The sequence below is a fragment of the Mus musculus genome, chromosome 10, assembly GCF_000001635.26.
Source record: "Mus musculus strain C57BL/6J chromosome 10, GRCm38.p6 C57BL/6J".
Lineage (NCBI taxonomy): Eukaryota > Metazoa > Chordata > Mammalia > Rodentia > Muridae > Mus > Mus musculus.
In genome coordinates, this window is record NC_000076.6 from 18,841,585 (window position 1) to 18,863,704 (window position 22,120).

Genomic DNA, 22,120 nt, shown 5'->3' on the forward strand with positions numbered 1-22,120 from the left:
AGATGCAGCTGAGACCAGACATGAAGGTGTGTGCTTATCTCTTTCAGGAAGCACAAAGCTCATCTTTGTGATGATGGAGCATCAGTGAGCAGCACTGTGCACTACTTTTTCTTGGAGAGACATGAATACAAGACCCCCAAGACAAGCTAAAGAAATGATTCTATCCACACCCGGTTTAGTGAACCAATGAGCTCATTGAGTTATATGAAATTTAAGTGTATCTAAGGGGTTACTTACAGCACCCTTGGTGAAAGATTAGTTACATGAAGCCTGGGGACTGAGTTACTTACAACAGCATCCATCTCTGGCCCCCAAACTGTTACACCATTGAAAAGGATGACCTCCCACAGGTTGTGTAGACAGAGTCCCACCATTAGTTAGATTTCTACTTCCTGAATACTCCAAAGGCCACAGGCAGCCAGGACAGAATTATGTGTCTGGATGGGGCAGGGGAGCGGAAGTGGCTGTTGTGTCAGATAAGGGTAGAATGTCCCTCTCCCTTTCTTCGAGGGAATGTTAATAGGCTCAGTCTTGTGTGGAGAATTCCACCTGTTCTGTTTAAGACGGTAACTATAATTATGTCCAACCGGGGAGAGTATTTCCTAATAGGCATGTAAAGAGATGGCCAGGATCTACTGAGTCACAGTATTTTAGTAACATGTAAAAAGTGGATGTAAGACTGATCAGTGAAGAGGCAGCTGAGGCAGGATGGAGCAGAACTTCTAGACACTGGGAAACCAATGAATGGGCCATCTCTAGTTACTGGACCCCAAAATATAAGCCAAAGAATCAAGGATTACTTCGGAGTTTTAGTGACCAAGTTGATGGGGGTGCTGCCAGCCCACAGTGCTGTTTACAACACACAAGATGTTAGACACTACAAATCAAGAAAAAAAATTAAGGCCATGCTCACCATTGCATTATTGAGTAGGAAGAGTCTGAAGTAGAAAGGAGCAGGATGCGAGTGAGGGGTATGATGGGAAGTTGTGTGAACGGGGAGAGACTGAGAGGGGAGGCCAGTGCTGTTACCCCCGCACTTGGAAGACTGACGCAGGAGGACCAAGATTTTGAGGTCAGCTTGGACTGTACAATGACAACTTGTCTCAAACACACACACACACAATCAGAAGGCCTTGGAGGGAAAGCACACAACCTGTAAGAAATAAAACTTGGGTTACTTGATATTTTGCTTAGTGGTTGGCCTGCAGACTCTGTGCATCAAAGGGCAGAAACTTCTCAGTGACAGATGACAAGGTCTCTCTGTGTGTGTGTGTACACATTCATGTTCACCTATATAAGGCTATGTGTAGAGGAGGCTGTGGAGTGTCCTTAAGAGGCGCTAGTCCACACAGACTAGATTCCTCCATATGATATTGTATCTATGGGGATAATATTTTGACCAGTTACTTTCAATTTGAGTAAATTGTTTATTTATTTGCTTGGTCTCACATTCTAGCCCAGGCTTGCCCAGAATTAACTATGAAGCCTATGTTATTGGACTTGAACTGATGACAATCTTCCTGCCTCAACCTCGGAGTATTAGGATTATAGCCATGAGCTGCCATTCCCTGCTGATATTGGCTGAGCAATTGAAACTTTAAGTTAGAGATTCATAAACTAACCTCTTCATCAAAGGGTGGGATTAACTGTTTTAGGAACTAAATTAAACAATCCCTGAAGTTATATTTTGGAGACATCTTGTTATACAGAAAACTTTTTACATCTTATTTTGGATAGCACGTGCGTCAGGTTGTAGGATCAGGAGTGATTTCAAACAAGAAACAAGATCTAAACTATTGAAAAAGATCTTACCAGGAAGTGGTCTCATTCTCTCACGGACCAAGGAATTTTGTGAAGTTCACCTCCAATTGCCTTTTGCGCTTATAAATCAGTTTATGGAGTCTGATAAACAAGGATCAGGCCCAGCTCTAGGTATGTGCCGTTTGATTGTAAGAAATTATCTAGTAATAATTGCCTGGTGTTATGGTTTATGCCGGTCACGTGGTGTCTTGGCTTTAGGCATCAATTAGTTTAGCTTTTGTTATTTTTACCTTGAGAAATAAACTATATCTTATTCCCCTTTGAGCCGACAGAACCAATTAATTACTATAGTCTCTTTCAGAGATTCTGAACAGTCAAAATTACCTTTGACCAGATTGATATTAAGGAGTCCCTCTCCACAAAACTGTGGAAATTGTATCACAAGAATGAGGACATAATATAAACATATATATATATGCGTGTGTGTGTGTGTATTCCAAAATTATTCATTAAGACACCAGTGGAAACTCATTTGATTGGTAAAAATACGACTTTTCCACACAGGACATAGCTAGCTAAAATATTTTCATTACGTTTGAAAGCCTTTAGGTCCTAACGTTTAGGGCATACGCACCGCACTTGTCCTGTGGGCAATGAACCTTGCTCAACGTGTATGTGCCTCTGCGGTTTTCAGGACTGAAATGCTTACTGGTTTCTGCTAAGTGAAGGCTGGGTAGTGATATTCTTTGGACTCTGAGACAGATCTTCTCAGTGTTCTTAGTCTATGCGTCCTAGTAACTACTTCTGTTGCGAGCGTCTTGTGTAAGAAGGAAATACCACTGAGTGCTTTCCATATCTTTAAACTGACATGAGGTGTCAGAAGATTTCGGGGCACGGGGTAAAAAGTGAATGCTCTGGTTGATCTCTCCCTGGCCACCATTGACCTGGCACTGGGAATTTGTTTCTCTCAGCGCCACTCCTGGCTGATGCCCCACCCTCCCTGCTACAAGTGAAGATTCTTAGGGACAGAAGCTAGCTCAGGATTTGGGGAGGATTTCAGTTGCTTGTGCATGCTGACACGTGCTTATATTTGAAAAAACAAAAACTGTGTAAAGTAGATAGAAAGGGTAGATGTGTGGGGAACACACTAACTGGGGCAAAGGGAACTGAAGTTATCAACACCAAAGCTACCCGGATTAAGAGACAGCCTCCGCAACCTAGAGTGAGCCACTGGGACCTGCTGGTCACCCAGCCTGAACCACCAGAGCACAGAACATTTGCGTGTCTATGGCAGCAAGAGCCAAGGTCCAAAGGTAGATCCGGGCAGGAAGTGTAGGATCTGCCTGTGGAAGCCAGGGACAGACGCTCCCAGGTTTGAACCCACAAGTCCTTACATTTTAGGGCCCATCATTTATTTCACAGGCTATTGGGATGTCCTGGGCACGGTGCTTGGAGCTCAAGTGTAGCCTTAGCCATGCTCCTTACACTGTGTTAATTTAGGGCAGAGCACAGGCTGGCGCTGGAGTGTCCACAGGTGTGTGCGCTGGGCTGGCGGCAATCTGGTGGGACTGCAGGCGGCTGGAGGCACAGGCACGCCCACCCTGGCGACGAGCCCGGGGCGAGCCTGAGCTCTGCCGCCCGGGTGACCCAGCAGGTCGGGGCGGTGCGCTCTGAGTCACCGGAATCAAGGTGTGGCTGGAGCGCCGCTCCCCCGCCGCCAGCCCGGGGGCCGCGTCTTCGGGGGAGCCGCCTCTTCCTTTAGTCGCGGTGTCAGCGCTCGCAGGACCACTCTTGGCCGCTGCTCCTGCCCGGCGTTCCTCCGCTCCGCGCCCGCCGCCACCGACGACATGCTGCGCTGCGGCCTGGCCTGCGAGCGCTGCAGGTGGATCCTGCCCCTGCTGCTGCTCAGCGCCATCGCCTTCGACATCATCGCGCTGGCCGGCCGCGGCTGGCTGCAGTCTAGCAACCACATCCAGACATCGTCGCTTTGGTGGAGGTGTTTCGACGAGGGCGGCGGCAGCGGCTCCTACGACGATGGCTGCCAGAGCCTCATGGAGTACGGTGAGTGGCCGCCGCCTCCGGGAAGCCCTTGGGGGCCTGAGCTGTGGTAGCAGCTGGAGCTGATCTTTAAAAGGTCAGGGGTAGTGGGTGTTTCAAAGTCCGCTTAGAGTTCAAACTTCAGAAGCAGCAGTTTTGGGTGACCCGAATCAGGCTCAACCCTGAAAGACTCCAACTCATTTAAAAGTAAAGTTTCTCAGTTACCAGTGCAAACTGATGCCAGTCATTGCAAAGTACGTATAAAAATAAATAATATGCCAGGGTGAATTCATTTCATTTCATCTAACTTAAACTTTTTTTTTTTAATCTTATGAGAAAGTCCTTTCAGGCCAAGTAGGAGCAGTTATGATTTAGATAGATATTTCAGTATCTTAGCTGTGGAGCTGTTTCATGTTCATTCTTGTTCTGGGGAGTGGCCTTCGTTGAAAAGTGAATGTTAAGGAAGTTTATCTGAGTCTGATTTAAAATCGGAGAAGTAAACACTTCACTGAAGTTGAGTTGCCACTTTTAACACATCGCAGGGAAACTCTGTACACATCGCAGGGGAACTCTGTTTGCCTCTGCCAGGGAAAGGCCCCAAGTACTTGATTTACAAGTTAGTAGTAGTCTTTGAAAAAACAAAACCAAGAAAAGCCTTTTCTCCCTCAAGCAAGTGTCCCTCCTGTTTAGGATGGAGACAGTAGTGACCAGCAGTGTGTAGGGAGCAGTGTGCAGGCTTTACGGGTCAGTTTGCCCCCTTTAAAGGAAGCAAGTTACTTTTTTTGTTTTCATTCATTTTCTAGATTAACCATAACTTGATTCTTTTCCTAAAGCACCCAGGACTTCTGCCAGACGCTGTTTGGTTTGGGTTCTGGCCCTTATCAGCTTTTTCTCCCTGGAAGAACTTCCTCAGACAGGGAGGCAGGCAATAAAAGGAGAAGACTACAGATATTCCTGCTTGTTTTAAAAGGCCTTTGCTCTACCTAAAAACAGGCATAAATGCTTGGCTTACAGGACTTTCTATTGCTTCGAATCTTTTAGTTCTTACAGGCATTGTGCTGCCTTGGAATAACCTAGCTGTTTCTTAAAATGAATTCAAACTCAAGTCTTTCAGGGGCTATAAGAGGTATGCTTGTAGGTTTTTAAAATAGACTTTGGTAATTATAGCTCACTCCAAGGCTGATACAGCCCCAAAGAATACTCAGTAGCAGAAGTTAGCTTGCAGAGGCAGGAGCAGCATTCTTGCTGGGACATGATTTGGCCTGTAGGGCCCTCTTGTGAAACACACACAGTGCCATTTCCCTGTTTCTTGCCTTGTAGGGTAAGCTCATCTTTTAGGGTGTGCCTGCTCTAACCTCAGGCGGTTCCATTACTGTGTGAATGGAAGGGAAAGGGCAAGTTTTCTGTCTAGGTTGCTTCTTTAACCATGACTCGGTAGCAGCAGCTTTTCCCCACTGCAGTGTTACAGTTCACTATAGAAATCAGCCTTGGGAAACCTCCATTTTCCAAATGAATCTTAAAAATATCTTACTTTCATGATGTGGTGCCTGGTTCTAAACTGATCCGGGATAAGTGTGAAAGAGATTTTACACCTCAGGGGAGTTATTCCCATCTCCTTCACATCGGTAATTAAGTTCCCATAATGTGGTAGACAGCTCTTGCTCAACTCTCAGATACAAAACACCAATGGAACACTGACCTTAGTGTCAGACTGTGGAAGGAAACGAGAGCCGTGGCGCCATCTGCGATGTCCCCATCTCCTCACCATTATAGACAGGGATGAGTTAAAATACTTGTCATTCTGCCTACTCTGTGTTGAGTGATCATTAGTGTACTACACAACTGCAAACAAATGGGGTGTTCTACACTTTAGGGTGATAGTCTCCCGAAAGCTGTAATAGGACCTTGCTGAAAAACAGTGTGCTTGCATGAGCTCACACCATATGGAATGCATACGCTCCCACAATGCAGGACCACTGTCTTGTACGGCAGGGGAGGGTAGGTAGGTCTGTTTAAACCATGCCAATATTTAGCATCTGTGCCTCTCCCTCTAGACCGCTTCTTCATGATCCTTGAAAATAATATTTACTTAAAGCTATTAACAAAGCAAAACGTTCACAACAAAGTGTTAGAAGATTGTGTTTTGCTGAGTGATATTCATAACAGTAAATACATTTATTTTGGTCTAAGTACATTCTTGGCAATGGTGACCATAATACTAAATAATATGCATAGTTTATAAAGGTCAGTAATTTCTTAGGAATAAATAAATATATTCTTTACTATTATTGTTAAAATGTTAAGAATTCTGGATTACACAGTCACCTCATTTATTTTCCTACATAAATAAATAAATAAATAAATAAGCCAAGTTAGACCCTGAGTGTTTTGTCACGGTGGCAGCTTAATTAACATTTATCCTAGCAAATACTTGCTTGAATGTTTGGCTTATATTTGTGGAGAAGAAAGTAAGAACCTAGATTTGCAATTGAAGAGATCATTCAAGTTTCTCCTATAAGCCAAACTCAGCATTAAACTTCAGTGAGTGTGCAATGCTGGGACCTTCTTCTCCAGTTTAGAGAATACTGTGACAGGGAGTTATTTTAAATTTCCACTGCACAGACTTCAGATCCTGGGCAAGCTCTGGCATGTCAGGGTGGAGGGTATAGGGATGAGGTATGCACTGAAAGAAGGAGGGGGAGGGGAAGGGGAGGAAGGGGAGGAGGAGGAGGGGAAGGGGGAGGAGGACGGGGAGGGGGAGGGGGAGGAGGAAGAGGAGGAGGAGGAGGGGAAGGGGGAGGAGGACGGGGAGGAGGGAGGAGGAGGGCCTTGGAAAGTCAGTGGCTGGAATTCATCTCTGAAGCACAGAACCTCAGTTTTACCAGAGACATCTCTTAAATCCCTTAGGATGCACACAGTATTTTTCCTAAGCACTACTTTCCTACAAGTCACAGGATCAGAGTAGTCTATGAAATTAATTGCCCTGGTTCCTGTAAGTGCAGGGCATGAAGAAAAAAAAGTACAGTCAATCAGAATTTACCTTAGGCTAAACTCACCAGAAAAGCCTTCTCTCTGGGATGATACCCTTGCAGCTTTGTGGGGAATTGGGGGGAGTTTGCTGGTGGGAGGGGATGGGAGGTTATTTTATGGAGTTAGATTAGTAGATAGATTTCGTATGTCTGCATGTACGTATGTTCACATTCTTAACAGCAAATTTAGAGGTCATCCACTCCTTTGATGGAATAACTTTGAAATATACAATGATATGTAAACTCTAGGTATTGAGCCCACGGTGCAGGCTGGCCTGACGTCTCTGTGCCTGCAGCACCCAGAGAGCCTCAGTGTCTTGGGAAGGACTTCACTTGGCTCTGCCCTTATAACACAGACCTCTGGGCCTGCATTCTTCCATCTGATAGATCTGAAATATCTGAGGGTCTGTTGGCTGCAATAAGGTGTAGTTTCCCATTCCTTACAGGAGTCTTGTATAAGTACAGTGGTACCAAGCCACCACCTGCTGAGCTTCAGGAGAGAGCGTTGAGTGTGTCTGAATGCTCCAGCAGCTGGCATGCCTTGCCTGTGGCTCTCCCGCCATTTCTCTCTTAGGCCAGCCATTCCTTATTGCCACCCAGAACTTCTGCAGGATGATGGCGTGGCCCTGTATACAATGCATTTTGTAGGTCTGCTCTTAATCTTCCTCTGGACTTTTGCTCCTCCAGAGTTACAAATCAACATCATGGGAAAGTCACTGGGTACCAGGTTCTCAACCCAACCATGCTTAGAATCTTCAGTGTAACAAGTTTCCCAGGAACGGCAAGCAGGGCAAGTTTGGGGTGTTGTTGCAAAAGCTTCCAAATGAATGTCATACTCTAAATACCACAATTGCCTTTATCTTCCTATTCAATATGCAAAGCAGTATTTTTATATGTCACATTCACCCATGTTTACCTACTTATGTGTAAGGTCTTTTAGTTTTTAAAAATATTCAGATTTTACTTCTGCCTATGAGTGGCACAAAGAACCTCAGAGTATAGTACAGTAAACATCTGATCGGAACTCTGCTCCTCTAGGTGGGGCCTTTGATAGTGTTCATTGAAGAATGGATGGTCTAGGAAGGGACCCCACCTCAGTTTGATGGCACATTGGTACCCACAGAGTCTTGAGCAATTGAGTGGACCACACAACTATTTGTGGGGAAGGGAAATTAGTGAGTTTCCAAAACACTTACAGATAGGGACTGACTGTTAGCAGCAACATTTCCCCTTTTCCTTGCTTTCTTCCATAGCGTAAGCTTTACAAAGTAGTACCTAGAAAACAAACTTAGGCCATTCCCAGAATGCGTACAGGGAACAGTAGCTTGCTCTTTCTATGAGGAAAGGAAAGCAAACACACAATTTCTACCCTGAAACACTTGTCTGTCTCCTTGGAGTCCTGCTTGCTTTTGTTGTCTCAGCCTAGTGCATCCCCTCCACACAGCTAGGAATGGTGGTAAAGTCTGGATAGTAAGAAAGGTCACACTTGTGTTCTGAACTGATAAAGATGAGCTCTACCTGCAAACTGCTGTGAGCCAGAAAATCATGGAATAGTAGCTTTAGGACATGTTTGGAAAATGGATGTTTTTCCTTGGTGTTGGTAATTTGAATCATAATATAATGTAAGATAGAAATAGTTACCAGAGCTTGTGTATACTTATAGATATTAAGCTCTCGGGCAGCTGAGTGAGAACAAAAGTACCTGAAATACAAGTATTTTAGCTTACAAAAATGTATATAGTGAGAAAGTGATGCTAAGTCCTGCTTCTCAGACTGGGCGAGGCCCTGTTGAGACCTGGTAAGGCCAGTCTCTTTATCCTAAAATAAAATTGCTGTTGACTTGAGAAGACATGTTGTCTTGCTTGGAGAGGTCCTGCCATGTATCAGCTCCGATCTTTAAAACCATGCCAAGATTTCTGTCTAAATGGTAGCTGGATGATTCAGTGTGGGTGTTGCCCTGTTGCAAGGAGCAGGTCTTACATGTTCTACAACTGGAGTTGCTTTTCTCAAGCGATAATGTTGCTTCATTTCCATTCTGATTTTCTTTATACTCAGCATTTTAAGTAAACAAGACATTAGCTAATTGATTTAATAGGGAAAGTGCCCCAGATGGGTCACTGCAAGTATAGCTTCAGCGGTTGGTAGGAGAAATGTACATTAGGTTGCTATTTCTTTTATGAAATTCTTTGCACATTCCTGAAATTAAGAGTGGGTTATACTTCAGCCAAATGTCAGAGACAGAAGTCACATCAGTAACCTGTCTGTTTTAATCTAATTTCCCCCACACGAACAGGTAAAATGAATAGGGCAATATTACACAGAACTTATTTAGTTAGACTTTCAAGACCGTCTGTGATTGTAGAAGTTCAGTTATTAAAATATGTTCCTTGGTAGGAAATATTTCTGTTTTTCCTAAAAATTGTGTTTGAGTTCACTGTGTGCTTATTTAGAACTGTTGCTGTTTGGCTTCATAGAGGGAAATGCATTTTGCCTTTCTGAATGTAATGATTGATTTTTATTAAACGTAATGGTTGGCTGTAGCTATATAGACAGACAAACAAACAGACTCCGTGATTTCAGGTCAAATACTGAAGCCCATAAGCTTTTGCTTCCATTTTATAGGTCTTAGTCATCTACACTCCTATTCTCAGCCTTCAGTATGCTTATAGAAGGGACACAAGGGAAGAGCAGACAGAGATTGACGGCGGGGGCGGGGGGAGTAAAACAGAATATAGCATTTGTGTTATATACAGAGTCTAGATTTAATCCCCCTGCCTCCACACACATTAACACACATCACATGAAAACAAGAGAGACTAGAAGGGGAAGACAGAATCATGAGGGTGAATACGAGGATCATGTACATTGTATGTGTACGTGTGTATGAAAATGTCACAACGAAGGCAGTTATTTCTGCAGGAACTAAAACAAGTCTTTGATATGCCCTGAAGGACCACAAGGCTATTGACGATTGAGCTTCCTGGATCCAGCCTTTTAAGCCCTGACCCAGGAGATCTAGAAGAAGGCATAAGAATCTGTATTTTAAGAAGTACCATTACTTAATATGACACTGTGAGCTGTGGGCTATAAATGCTTAAGAAGAGCTGATCAATTAACTGTTTACCAAAGCAAAGTCCTTTCTTGTTTAAAAATTCCCTTACACAAAGGACAAGGCAAAAGGGGGGAAAGAGACATTAATTGTATATTCTGGCTTTAGCACTAGTCATGTGCTTTTAAACCAAACTCACCCTACAATCTCTTGTGGATCTGACAGGATGAATAATACTTGCTGGGGGAGCTAGAAGAACTTCTCAGATTGAGTGCAATCATGGGGCATCTCACCCCACACCTCTGCCCCTGCTACTGAGGGGGGCATTTGTAGGAAAACATGGTATTTGAAGACATATAAAGATGTGTGTTCTCCTTACTCATTTGTTATGCCCCTGCCAGTCATACACCCCGCAGGGCTCCCTGCAGGGCATTAGGCACATGGAGAAGGGGATGAATGGGAGGTTGCTTAGTCCACATTTGGGAAACTGGGGTATGGAAGTCTTCAGGGATGACACAGAGCCGTGCCAGTGTGGGATGGGTTGAAAATCTGAGATTATGGACAGAAGTTATGGGAACAGAAGAGGAACTTTTTGAACAGGAAGGGCTAAGGAGTTAACAAAGGATGATTTTCACATGGGGGTGCTTATCCTGACAGCTCACAGCCAGGCTGAGTTCACAGATGAGGAGACTGGTGTGAGGTTAGCAAGGGCCAGAGGCAGAGCCTTGTTGAGCTTTGGCTGCCTCTAAACCCCTTGTTTGACTCTGAGCACTGAAATGACCAGGCATAATGTGAGTGTATTGTTAGCTGTGCTCTAGTTTCGTAAGAAGCAGGGCCGAGGGAAGGGGCACATAACTCCCCTTTAAAATTCAATGAAGGGTGAAGTAAGAGTATGTGCAGATGATTCGGCAAACAAAGCGTGGGAATAAGTGCAATAAAATTGCCAGGCAGAAAAAGAATGAGGTGCTAATTTATGTTATAGAATGGTTCATCTTTAAAAAATACTTCCTTTGATGAAAGAAGCCAGTCACACCAAGTGTGGAATATCTAGAATACACAATTTAGGAAGAAGATTAGTGGTTGCTAGAACCTGGGATGGGGGTGATGGGGGGCAGAATGACTACAGATGGAATGGAATTCCTTGGGGAAGGATGAAAATATTCTGGAATTGTTAATGGTGATGGTCACATAGCTCTCTGAATATAGCACACTTAACACAAAACCAACACCCAACTGTGAGATCATGGACTTGTAGTAGATGTACTTCATGACTTCTAAGTTATATCTTTTTAAACTTATGTGTTGGATTCAAACAGGCTAGAAAGCAAACTAAGTATTTACCATCTATGTGTACCCTCACTTCTGAACTAGAAACGAGGATGGCGTGAGCGCCCCCAGACTGGTTCTGATGAGTTGGTGCACATCCTGATGTTAGCTGCTGCTCTGAAGGCCTGGTTGGATGGGAAGAGATGAGGAGTGTGTACAGGTTGAAGGACAGGGATTATTGAATGGTTTGTGCACATCTGGAGGGTCCCCTCATCTCCTCCCTTGCAGAACAGAAGCACACAAGTCTAGCACAGCCTGTGTAGGGCTTCAAACCTAGAATTCAGTCTGTCTCATCCTGGTTGTTTTTACGGTCAATAATGAACTCCTGGGAAATAAATTTTGAATGAAACTAGACATTAATATAAACCAAATAACCACCCTTTAAAGAGGAGGCATTTCTGGAAGAGTGTGTGTAGCTTGAATGGTTCAGTATGAAGAATGTTTATCATGGTCATGTAAATTCAAATCTGAGTTTTAAAAATGGATCTATTTATGTGAACACAGAGCCAAGGAGACGAACTTACATTTTAGTGATGCAAACATTTGCCATCAAATATAGGGGGAACAAAACACGATAATAATATTCTCTACATGAATCACCAAGTTTTCCCTTGAAATGTAGAGTTACTTAAATATTCCTAACCCTTCACAAAGTAAAACCAAATCCCTCCTTTCTCCCAAAACTCTTTCCTGGTACGGAGAAGGCCACTATGATTTTATCTTACAAGTGTCCTTGTCTCTGTCATGCAGCATGGGGACGAGCAGCTGCAGCCACGCTTTTCTGTGGCTTTATCATCCTGTGCATCTGCTTCATTCTCTCGTTCTTCGCCCTGTGTGGACCCCAGATGCTTGTTTTCCTGAGAGTCATTGGAGGCCTCCTCGCACTGGCTGGTAAGACCGAGTGGCATCAGCTTTGCATCTGTGCTTTCAGTGGGCATGGGTAGAGTGTTCTATTCCATCTCTATGGAAGACCTGATTTGTCCTTGGAAGTGGGTCACCAAGTGCAAAAGTATTAGAGGAGATATGTGTTTTAGGAATCTGGTCCCTTTGCCTCCATGCCTTAGATGGTCTTCTGTTCTCTCAATTCAAGCGACAAGAGTTGTCTTATGTGTTTCTCTCTAAGTATCTCCATCCATTCAAACCGACTCCACAGACTAGTGATGTACCTGCCCTGGAAGTACAGTAACGTTCCTGACCTCCTATCAGCTCCATGCTGGCTGAAGGGACCTGAATATCCCCAAATGATTTTACTTGTTGAAGGAGTTTTGTGATCTGGTGATAAGGTAGGGTAGGGAGGAGCTAGACTTAGAATCTGCAGCATAGATCCTATTCCGGGTAGGTGAAATCTGTAGCATAGAGCCTGGGCCAGGGAGGTGGCTCAGTCATAGGTGATGTGAAGACAGATGCAGGTAGGTAGACAAAGCTCAGAGTACACTTTTATTAATAGAATGCAAGATTCTGGGATTTAGGAGTCAGGACTATTTGAAGTTTCTGGCAAATACCTGTCAAAGTGACATGGTCTCAGTTATCAGTTAGATTTTGAAATGAAACGGAGTCATTAGAGAGATCTCTCAAACGGTCCTCTTCCAGAGGACCCAGGTTCAATTCCTAGCACCCACATGTTGGATCACAACTTTTTGTTACCCTACTTCCAGAGGATCCAAGTGTTATGGTTTCTACAAAGCTACAAGCATGTGGTACACAGGTAGTTGTGCAGGCAAAAACACCTATAAAAGTAAAATGCATAAAATTACTAAAGAAAAAGTAGCAAAACTTGGTTTTCTGAGGCCAGAGATGGTGTTGATAGAATAAAATCAGGCCTCATCTTAGTTTTCAACATACCAACCAAGGACCACAGGGGAAACAGGGCAGAACTCCAGCCATGAACTCGGAGAGACAATCTGTATAGCCAGTGTTGGTACTAGGCCAGATGCCCTGTGACTATGTGGGTCCCATAGAAATCAAGCTTAAGCCAGGAGACTGATGGCAGGTCCATGTTAGGAGAGGAAGGAATGGAGGTAGAAAAGGAGCAGGAGGGAAGAAAGGAAGAGAGAGAGAGAGAGAGAGAGAGAGAGAGAGAGAGAGAGAGAGAGAGAGAGAGAAGAGGAGGAAAAGGACAGGAAGGAGAGGAGGGAGAAAAGGAGGAAGGGGACTAGGAAAACACTTTAGTGTTTATCTGTAGAACTCTAGAAATAAGTTAAGATGGTGAAACAATAGTGAGGGCAAGCAATGATTTAGCCAAGCTAGATACTCGTGTCACAGAGAATAATTTTCCATGAGTTTCCTGCGAGGATCCAGCCATCTGTTTCATGCAGCAGACAGTCATTTAGTTTGGCTCATGGTAGGCAAGATTCCTCTAGCCCCTTGTTAGAGGAATTATCATTAAAGGGAGAAACTGTGACTGGCGAGATTGTTCTGTATGCCGTGGGTGACGGTGACGAACACCATGACCAAGTGCAGCTTGAGGAGGAAAGGGTGCAAGTCCAAGTCCATCAGAAAGCGAAGGCACAGCAGCAGTTCAGAGGAACCAGAGGCAGGAAATTAAGCAGAAGTGGAGGAGCACTGCCTACTGGTTTGCTCAGCGCTCAGCTTGGTTTCTTATGAAACCCAAGACCTCATGCCCTTGGGTGGCATTGTTCACAGTGGGCTGGGCCTTTCTACTCCAATCATTAATATAGAAAATGCCCCACAACATGCTCATGGGCCAGTCTGATGAGGGTGTGTCTTTAGTCAAGACCCCCCTGCTCCTAGAAGACTGTAGCTTGTGTCAAGGTGCCAAACACTAATCAGCACACCCTGCATTCCCTCACGCATTTGTTCATTTGAGCGGCATACTGTGAACTTCTTTTTCTCTTCTCTTTAGCCATATTCCAGATCATCTCCCTGGTAATCTACCCCGTGAAGTACACACAGACCTTCAGGCTTCACGATAACCCTGCTGTTAATTACATCTATAACTGGGCCTATGGCTTCGGATGGGCGGCCACCATCATCTTGATTGGTTGTTCCTTCTTCTTCTGCTGCCTCCCCAACTACGAGGATGACCTTTTGGGGGCCGCCAAGCCCAGGTACTTCTATCCCCCAGCCTAATGTGGGAGGAAGAGCCTGAGAAAAGCCTGCTGCAAGATGGATCTGAGGAGGAAACTGTTCTCCAAGGCACAAGGAACCTACGTTTGGGCAATGTTCATATGATCAGAAATGTTAGAATAAATGCTAAAGAAAATTCTTCATAATTAGTGTTAAGTTTCATGTATGTCGTGTGGAGTTAAAAAGACTTGAATTCTGTTTGCTAAGTATATGCTAATTTTTCCTTATGTCAATTCTATACCATTTAAGCTTCATTTGTTAAAGAATATGCCTGTGAAACTTGATAAGGTAGAAATGCAGCAGCCTCTCATTTAATAATCTGATGGGGCTTCTGTTTTTCCACATAGAATGGGTTGTTTCTGCTAAGGGCTACAGAGGAGGAAAGTCACTGGCAAAACTTCCATGACCAAATATCCTGAAATTAGTTTGTTTTTTTTTAAAAGACCTTATTTTGAGTTTTCAGTTACATAAAGAAGCAGAAGCAGATTGGTTTCCTAAGTGAGCATCATTTGTGAGAATTTTTAGTCAGTGTTTTGAACAATTATTGTTTTTCTAAGCTTCATGTTGACTTTCTCTGATGCGTAGAAAAGTGTTCTAACGTGGCTGAGGTTAAGCCGCTGTCATTACTGAAATGCTAAGAATTTTCCTCTTTTCCCGTAGTGTAGAGGGGTAGGGTGTGGGCAGAAGCCGTGTTAGCACATCTGTAGTATTGTGTGTGTATGCTTAGAACCAGCGTAGACCGGATGGGAGGATGGACTAGGCCTAATCCCTCCCAACTGGTGGATGTGAAGAGGTCAGGTAGGAAGGCACAGGAGGGTCACCACTGTCACAGCAGTGCCATGCAGACATCCTAGGAGAAGACATGGCAGTGTTTCTTCTCAGTGCTTCTTCCCTTAACTGAGCTCTGCTCACAGACAGCTAGAATAGATTTTAACTGAAACAGAAACCTAAATGTAATTAAAAACCTGGTCTTCCTTGGTAAGCAGACTTAAAATATCTGTATAGTACATGCAAGTGGAAAATTTGGGAATGCGTGTCTCTGAATACATACCGGAAGGGCTACTATTACCTTTTTCTTACCATTTATACTTACCTAATGGAAACGAGCTTGTTTTAACTATCAGAACACTATTTTGTAAGGTGCTGCAAAGACAGTTGAAGTTTTCATTACCAATTTCCCCAATAAACCAGGTGTTCAAATCCTGTGTCTGCTTTGTAGTTTTTGTTTGTTTGTTTGTTTTTTGTTTTTTGGTTTTTTTTTTGCTGTTGTTGCTAAATTTCCATCCTGAGTGGGGAATTAAAAGTGTTTTCAATGCTAGCATGGCTGCCTTTCAAGAGGTCCAAGGAGCAGCTGACTACAGATGCAGATACTTTTACCCAACCACTGGACTGAAGCTGGGGACCCCTGTGGTTAAATTAGGGGAAGGTCAGAAGAAACCTAGGAGGAGGAGGGCCACCTCATAGGAAGAACAGCGGTCTCAACTAACCTGGACCCCCGAGATCTCTCAGACACTGAGCCACCCACCAGGCAGCGTACACTAGCTGATATGAGGCCCCTGACACATATACAGGAGAGGCCTGCCTGGTCTGCCCTCAGTGAGAGAAGCCACACCTAACCCTACAGAGACTTGAGGCCCCAGGGAGTGGAGAGGCCTGGCGGGGTGGGGGAGGGATGGTTCTCTTGGAGAGGAGGTGGGGGAAGAAGGGGAAGGAATGGGAATGGAGTAAGGAAGTGTAAGAGGGCAGACCAGGAGGGGGATAATGACTGGACTAAAAGAAAAGATTAAAGATAATTTTTTAAAAAGTGGTTTCAATGGATCAGAACATTAGATAAAAATGAAGTTTTCATTTCTCACTTTTAAGGGTCTTGGTTTTGTTTAGTTATTCAATAATGTTTTTTAAAATTCATCCTACATTTTTTTTTTCCGAGACAGGGTTTCTCTGTGTAGCCCTGGCTGTCCTGGAACTCACTCTGTAGACCAGGCTGGCCTTGAACTCAGAAATCTGCCTGCCTCTGCCTCCCAAGTGCTGGGATTAAAGGCGTGCGCCACCACGCCCGGCTCATCCTACAGTTTTAATCTTGTATATTGTGGTACATAAGTAACTCACTGTCATAAACCCTGTATGTAGCTTTCATAGAACACAATTATATTACATTATTTATTTGGGTTTGTGTTAAAAATTGATCAGTTTGTTAAGCCTAAACTTAGATAATTCAGAAAACATGTAAAATCAATTTCCACCAGCCCAAACCTGTTTTGTCATTTCTGTACATCTTAGGTTTGGGTTAACCCTTCCCCTCATCTCAATTATAATTTAAAAAATGTATTAGTGAACTCTAAAAGTCTAATGCATACTTCCTCCTCAACAAGCAATTGTCTATCAAGCTGGGCCAACAGCGACTGATGGAGATTTACTGCCTGCAGACTCAGATACCCAGCATCATCGTGTGTGTGGTTCAATTGAATGTTCATCTCTTTCTCATCTCCTGGTACCAGCCTTTCTTGAGATGGGTCCTCTTCCATCCAGGGGGGTGGAGGTGGGAATCTTCATTTTGTTTCCATGACTACTTCCCATTCAACTTCCCCCATCATTGGTTGAAAGTTTATTCTCCCACAGTGCCTGTGAAGAGTGAGGCAGGCAGAAGGATGGAGACAGTCCTCCTTACTGCTTCTTTTGGCTAAGGGGTAAAGGGCCTGAACTTCATGCCTTTCATCTTCTGCCTTTTGATACATGAGGTAAGTATTTCATCATAAATGCAATGCAGTCTAGGTAACACCTTACGCTATTTACTTTTAAATCCAGCTTTTCTGTGACTGGTTTGGAATTTGAAGTGGTAATCAGTGCTAAAATTCCCATCTGCCAAAAGAAAAGTGTAGCTATTGCAAGAAAATAATGGATACAGAAATTAAGAAACTGAAGTCTGTTGTGCCAAGAATGACAGATTACCTCTTCTCTAGAACAGGTACTTCATCTTTGAGTTTTGATCTAACTGACTTTCTTCTTGCCTCCTCAATACATTGTATTTCAGTTAGAGGGGGCGGTGAGGTGATAGGACAGCAGCCTTTTACCCAAAACACTAGAGAAAAAGACACACTTAGTGTCTTTACTTTCTCAGTGTCCCATTTCTTGTATCCCTACTCAAGCACACAGGTCCTCCAGGCCTCAGAGGTTCAGACTTCCCAGGACAGGTCTACCACAATAAGCACAAGGAAAAGTCCCAAGAACTCTGCACTGGCCTGACTGAAAAACTGGCTAGAGACCAACAGTGTCTTGGCTGAGTTTTCCCATGGCAAAGCTGAGGTAGTGTTTGTTGCCTAATTGCATTGAGTCCCCACCCTTTAAATAATCAGTGTTATGTTCTCAGACAATTATCTCATGCACCCATTGTGAGTAGCCAGATGTGCTAAGTGCTACTTGCCATTGAATGTACCGAAGAGCTGATATGTTGAGGTCCTTTACTTTCTTCACAGGCTCTGTGCCATTCCTATTTGGTTTATTTACTCAACTGTTCTAGGGAATGGGAAAAAGGCTAAAGTGAAGCTATATTTTTGGATGTTTTGTTTCAAATACTTTTCATGGGTAGACAGAAGAGTTAAAATCACATTACTATGGCAACAGGATTTTTATTTGTTTAATAAAAAATAAAAGATCATTTATTAAGATAAATTTGTGAGTAGGTGCTCTATGGAGAGTATAAATAACCCTAAAGCAAAGGGGCGGGGGGTGTTATTTGTACTTTAGAAGTCTTGGGTTCAGGTGCTGGAGTAACTTAGTGCATTTCTTCTAGAAGAATAGAAGGAATGAAGGAGCTCAAGGAGGGTGACCCATAGGAAGAACAACAGTGTCTACTCACCCAGTCCTCAGGGAGATGCCAGAGACTGAGCCTCCAACCAGGAGCATACACTGCCCTGAGGCCCCAGGCACATACATATACAGCAGAGGGCGGACTGACCTGACCTCAGTCGGAGAACATCTGTCTAATCCTTGAGAGACTTGAGGCCCCAGGGAAGGGTGATACCTGGTGTGTGTGCTGGGGGGTGGGGCAGTCAGAGGCAAGGGGTGTGTGTGTGGAGGGCAGTCAGAGGCAAGGGGGAGGAGGAATGGAGTGAGGGAACTGTGGGACAGCGAAGGGGGAGGGGCAATGGCAGGAATGTACATAAATAAGATAATTTTCAAAAAGCAAAACAGTACATCAGTATCATAGGTAATAATCCATAATGAGAGGGTTCTGCTAGCTAACCATACATTTTTTAAAATCAAATTTCTAGACAATGAAAAATTGAGTAACATCATTGTTCACAGCAGCACACATACAAGAGTGACATTGTTCACAGCAGCTAACCCATGAAGTAACAGCTATGCCTCTTGGTGAGTGCTGAAGAGGCGCCAGGTGGCAAGTTTGAAGACAACTGCGTGGGGGTGGGGTAGAATGAAGGGAGGATAGAGAGCAAGTGATAAGTAGATTAGTTAGGGGTCTGTCCTTTGGGCGCCTGTTAGTTGACCTGCCCAACACCCACTCCAAAGTCTCAGAGTGGGACAGCAGGCTCCAGGTATTTTTCTCTAGGTAAAACCCAAAGATAACAATCATGCTAATTAGCATGCTCTGTCCTAAGGACTTCCACAAACTAATAAATCTCACCTGACCCTATCATTAGAACTAGATTTTCCTTATCCATTCTGAAATGGGAACATGTGACTTTGTGGAGTAACTTCCCAAAGGTCAGACAGCTACCAGACAGCAGCAATGACCGTGATAACAAACAGGCAGGGTGTGCTTGGGCAGTGTTTAGTAGGGCAGGACACAGGATTAGCATTGTGGGCAGACACACAAGCCTTACTTGCCTCCCCGTGCATTCCATTTCACACTGCAAGGCAGAGTCTGCCTTGCTCATGTGTTTGGGACATGTGATAAAGTGTGAAGATGGCAGGGATCAAAAGTATAAAGTTCTGGATGGTAGCTAGTTCTTCTAGAAATGGTGTGAATGAGTAGGACACTCACAAATGCAGCAAAGAATATATATAAACATGGCGCATCCACGACCTAGACCTGTATGCCCCACTACTGCATTAGAGAAAGCTCGCTTGCTTTAGGACGAGTGATCTTCATTGGACTGCCTTCCAGAGCACTGTCTGTGATTGGACCATGTGAGTCACCGCTCTGAAGCCTTACACATATAAGCCCTTTTTCAGAACATCCCACGGGTGTGGTTGAAACCGGTGTAGCATTTTGAGCTGGGAAACCTGGTGACGAAGACAGAAAGCTCCACCTAAGCTTTCTGAAATCTGTGACTCGGGTGTTGGGAAAGACGGCCAAAAAGGGAATTAAATGACACTCACACTCAGTCAAGTTGACGACCTTTCTCATTTTCTATATAGGAATAAAGAAAAAATCTCAGGAGAGGAGAGAGCAAGCGAGCGAGCAAGACAGAGAGAGAGACACAGAGAGAGACAGAGACAGAGACAGAGAGGAGAGAGAGAGAGCGAGGCAGAGAGAGGAGAGAGAGACGACAGAGAGACAGAGAGAGAGGAGAGAGAGACAGAGAGAGGAGAGAGAGACGACAGAGAGAGAGAGACAGAGAGAGAGGAGAGAGACAGAGAGGAGAGAGAGACAGAGAGTGACAGAGAGAGAGGAGAGAGACAGAGAACATTTTAAGATAATTCTCTTGTAAAGAAATGGAATCTTGTTGATTTAAATGCATGAGTGTCTCAGCGACAATGAGTCATTGCGTAATTCTAAAAGATGGTTGTATAATGGTTTCCCAGCTAGTTTTTCCAGTACAAAGACTCGTGATAATTAACCAACTATTAGTAACCACTTTTGACTCAGTTGCTTTTAAGAAGGAACACTTATTTAAATTAGAAATTCTGAAGTTAATTGCTGAAAGTAAGTTGGTGAGTGAGGCTTTCAAAGACATTTCTGCATGCAAATCTGATTTCAGGGTTTTTTTTCTCTCTACTCTGGGGGATAGTCTTACATTGAAAATTTTCAGTAAAAAAAATCTGTGTTTCCATAGGTTACCCTGAACAGTCTCTAAAGTCAAGCAACATTTTAATGCCCAAGAAATTGCTCCAGAAAAGCAAAACAGAACAAAACCCACAAAATATAAACAACAACAAAACCAAACTTCCGTCTAATTTCATGCACACACAAATGATAAAAACAAAGCTGGCACATTTAAGAAGTGCTGGTATTTGCTCTATCATTGTACTAATAACCACCTTTGAAGATATCTAGGTATCAAAAGTTAAATACAAGGTAAGAGATGTCAGTATTATAAAACAAAGTCTTTGAAGATCCTAAACAAGAACAAATCTCTCTCTCCCCCCTCCCTCCCCTCCCTCCCCTCCCTCCCCTCCCTCCCCTCTCTCCCCTCTCTCCTCTCTCCTCTCTCCTCTCTCTCCTCTCTCTCATAGTGCACAGGACAGATGACTCTTGGCCTTATTCTGGATTGACACTTCTGTAAAGCTTAAGGGAAGGTTATCACTCCTCTGAGCTGATGCCGCCATCCACTAAGAATATCTGTGCCTGGAGTCCGGGTGCCTTGTACCCACCAGGGCATCCAGATGCTGTAGTGAAAGAACCTGACTCTAAAGAGAGACCTCCCTAGGGGTAGAAGTTACTGGAATCCCTTTGAGAAGTTTATCAAGCTTTCTTCTCCACTTATATTCTTTTCTTGTCTCTTCCCAAATTCTTGCTGTGAACGCAAAGACATTGGCATGAGGATTCAATATGAGAGTGAACAAACCTCTTTCATTCCACATTTCTAAATTCAAACTCATCACAAATGGAAATAGGGGCAGAGTCATACCTTATCCTTTGTCCTTTGTACAAATGATGCAGGAATCCGGGGGATGTGCCATTGAAAAGAGGAAAGGAGAAGAGTAAGGGAGCTGGGCTTTGTGGTATAGGCATATAATCCCAACTACTTGGAAGACTGAAACAGGAGGGTTGCATGTTCAAAGCATGCCTGGGCTGCAGAGTGGGTACAGTTGAGCAGATAAGATGCTGTCTTAAAATCAACCCATCATCATCATCATCATCATCATGAAAGGACTAGGGGTTAGGGCTCAATGGCAAATCACCTGCCCAGTGCACCTTAGGCTTGAGATATTATAAAAAGAAGAAAAAGAAGAAAAACAGACTATGTAGATGCACCTCCATTTCCAGTGCTACCCCAGTATGTTTGAGGTGAATATGCTAACAGAAAGCACCCAGGACAACTGGCTGGTGGTTACTTCAGGGCTCTGGTGGTGGTCCTGGAACTCTCTGGAGGAGTGTCTCTTTCACTTTTGCACAGTGGTGTCCTCTTCCTCCATGTAAACCTGAAATGCTGACAACAGCCATGGAAGAGAGCCTGCTTCCAACTCTGCTGTCTGTTTGGCTCAGCGGGTGTAGGGCTGAGCACTGTGTATTAATGTGTCTGGCTGCTTACGCTATTTCACTCATAGTCTTTTGTACTTAGAACAAGATATCAATTCTAACGCTGTCTAATTCTAGGGCTACTTATGAGGAAGGAGAGATGGGAGTGTGTGAGAAGGGAGCTCACTGTCTTCTCACCAAGGCAGATGGTTCTATAGTCTGGCAGCAGGTTATCCAGAGAGGCACTCCTGGGGCCTGTGTTTATTTTGGTAACAGAAGCACAATCTTTCCTCTCCCCCTGGGTGTCCATGAGCCATCGCAGCACGAGGTAGAGCTGGCAGGCAGGGTAGGTGGACAAAGCCTGGGCCTAAACTTCTAAAAGAGTTTCTCTTGAAACAATGTTGGCATCACTGGCAGACGATAATCCCAAAGAATGTTCATGTGGCTTCTATTCAGTGCCAAGTGGAT

At 44.0% G+C, this 22,120-nt stretch overlaps 1 protein-coding gene across 1 annotated transcript; it reads left to right on the top strand.

The window, feature by feature from the left end:
* The first annotated feature begins 3,486 nt into the window (after positions 1-3,486).
* On the top strand, positions 3,487-15,489 carry Perp (PERP, TP53 apoptosis effector). The gene is made up of 3 exons (NM_022032.4): positions 3,487-3,822; positions 11,953-12,093; positions 14,066-15,489. The coding sequence occupies exons 1-3, from the start codon at positions 3,609-3,611 to the stop codon at positions 14,290-14,292; spliced, it is 582 nt and encodes a 193-aa protein (NP_071315.1). The 5' UTR covers positions 3,487-3,608; the 3' UTR covers positions 14,293-15,489.
* The last annotated feature ends 6,631 nt before the right edge of the window (positions 15,490-22,120 follow it).

What these genes read in the sequence shown, in the direction of transcription:
- Perp (NM_022032.4), top strand. Translation starts at nt 3,609, where the DNA reads ATGCTGCGCTGCGGCCTGGCCTGCGAGCGCTGCAGGTGGATCCTGCCC. An exon ending in CCAGAGCCTCATGGAGTACG is followed by an intron (nt 3,823 to 11,952) that starts GTGAGTGGCCGC and finishes TCTGTCATGCAG; the next exon opens with CATGGGGACGAGCAGCTGCA. An exon ending in AGGCCTCCTCGCACTGGCTG is followed by an intron (nt 12,094 to 14,065) that starts GTAAGACCGAGT and finishes TCTTCTCTTTAG; the next exon opens with CCATATTCCAGATCATCTCC.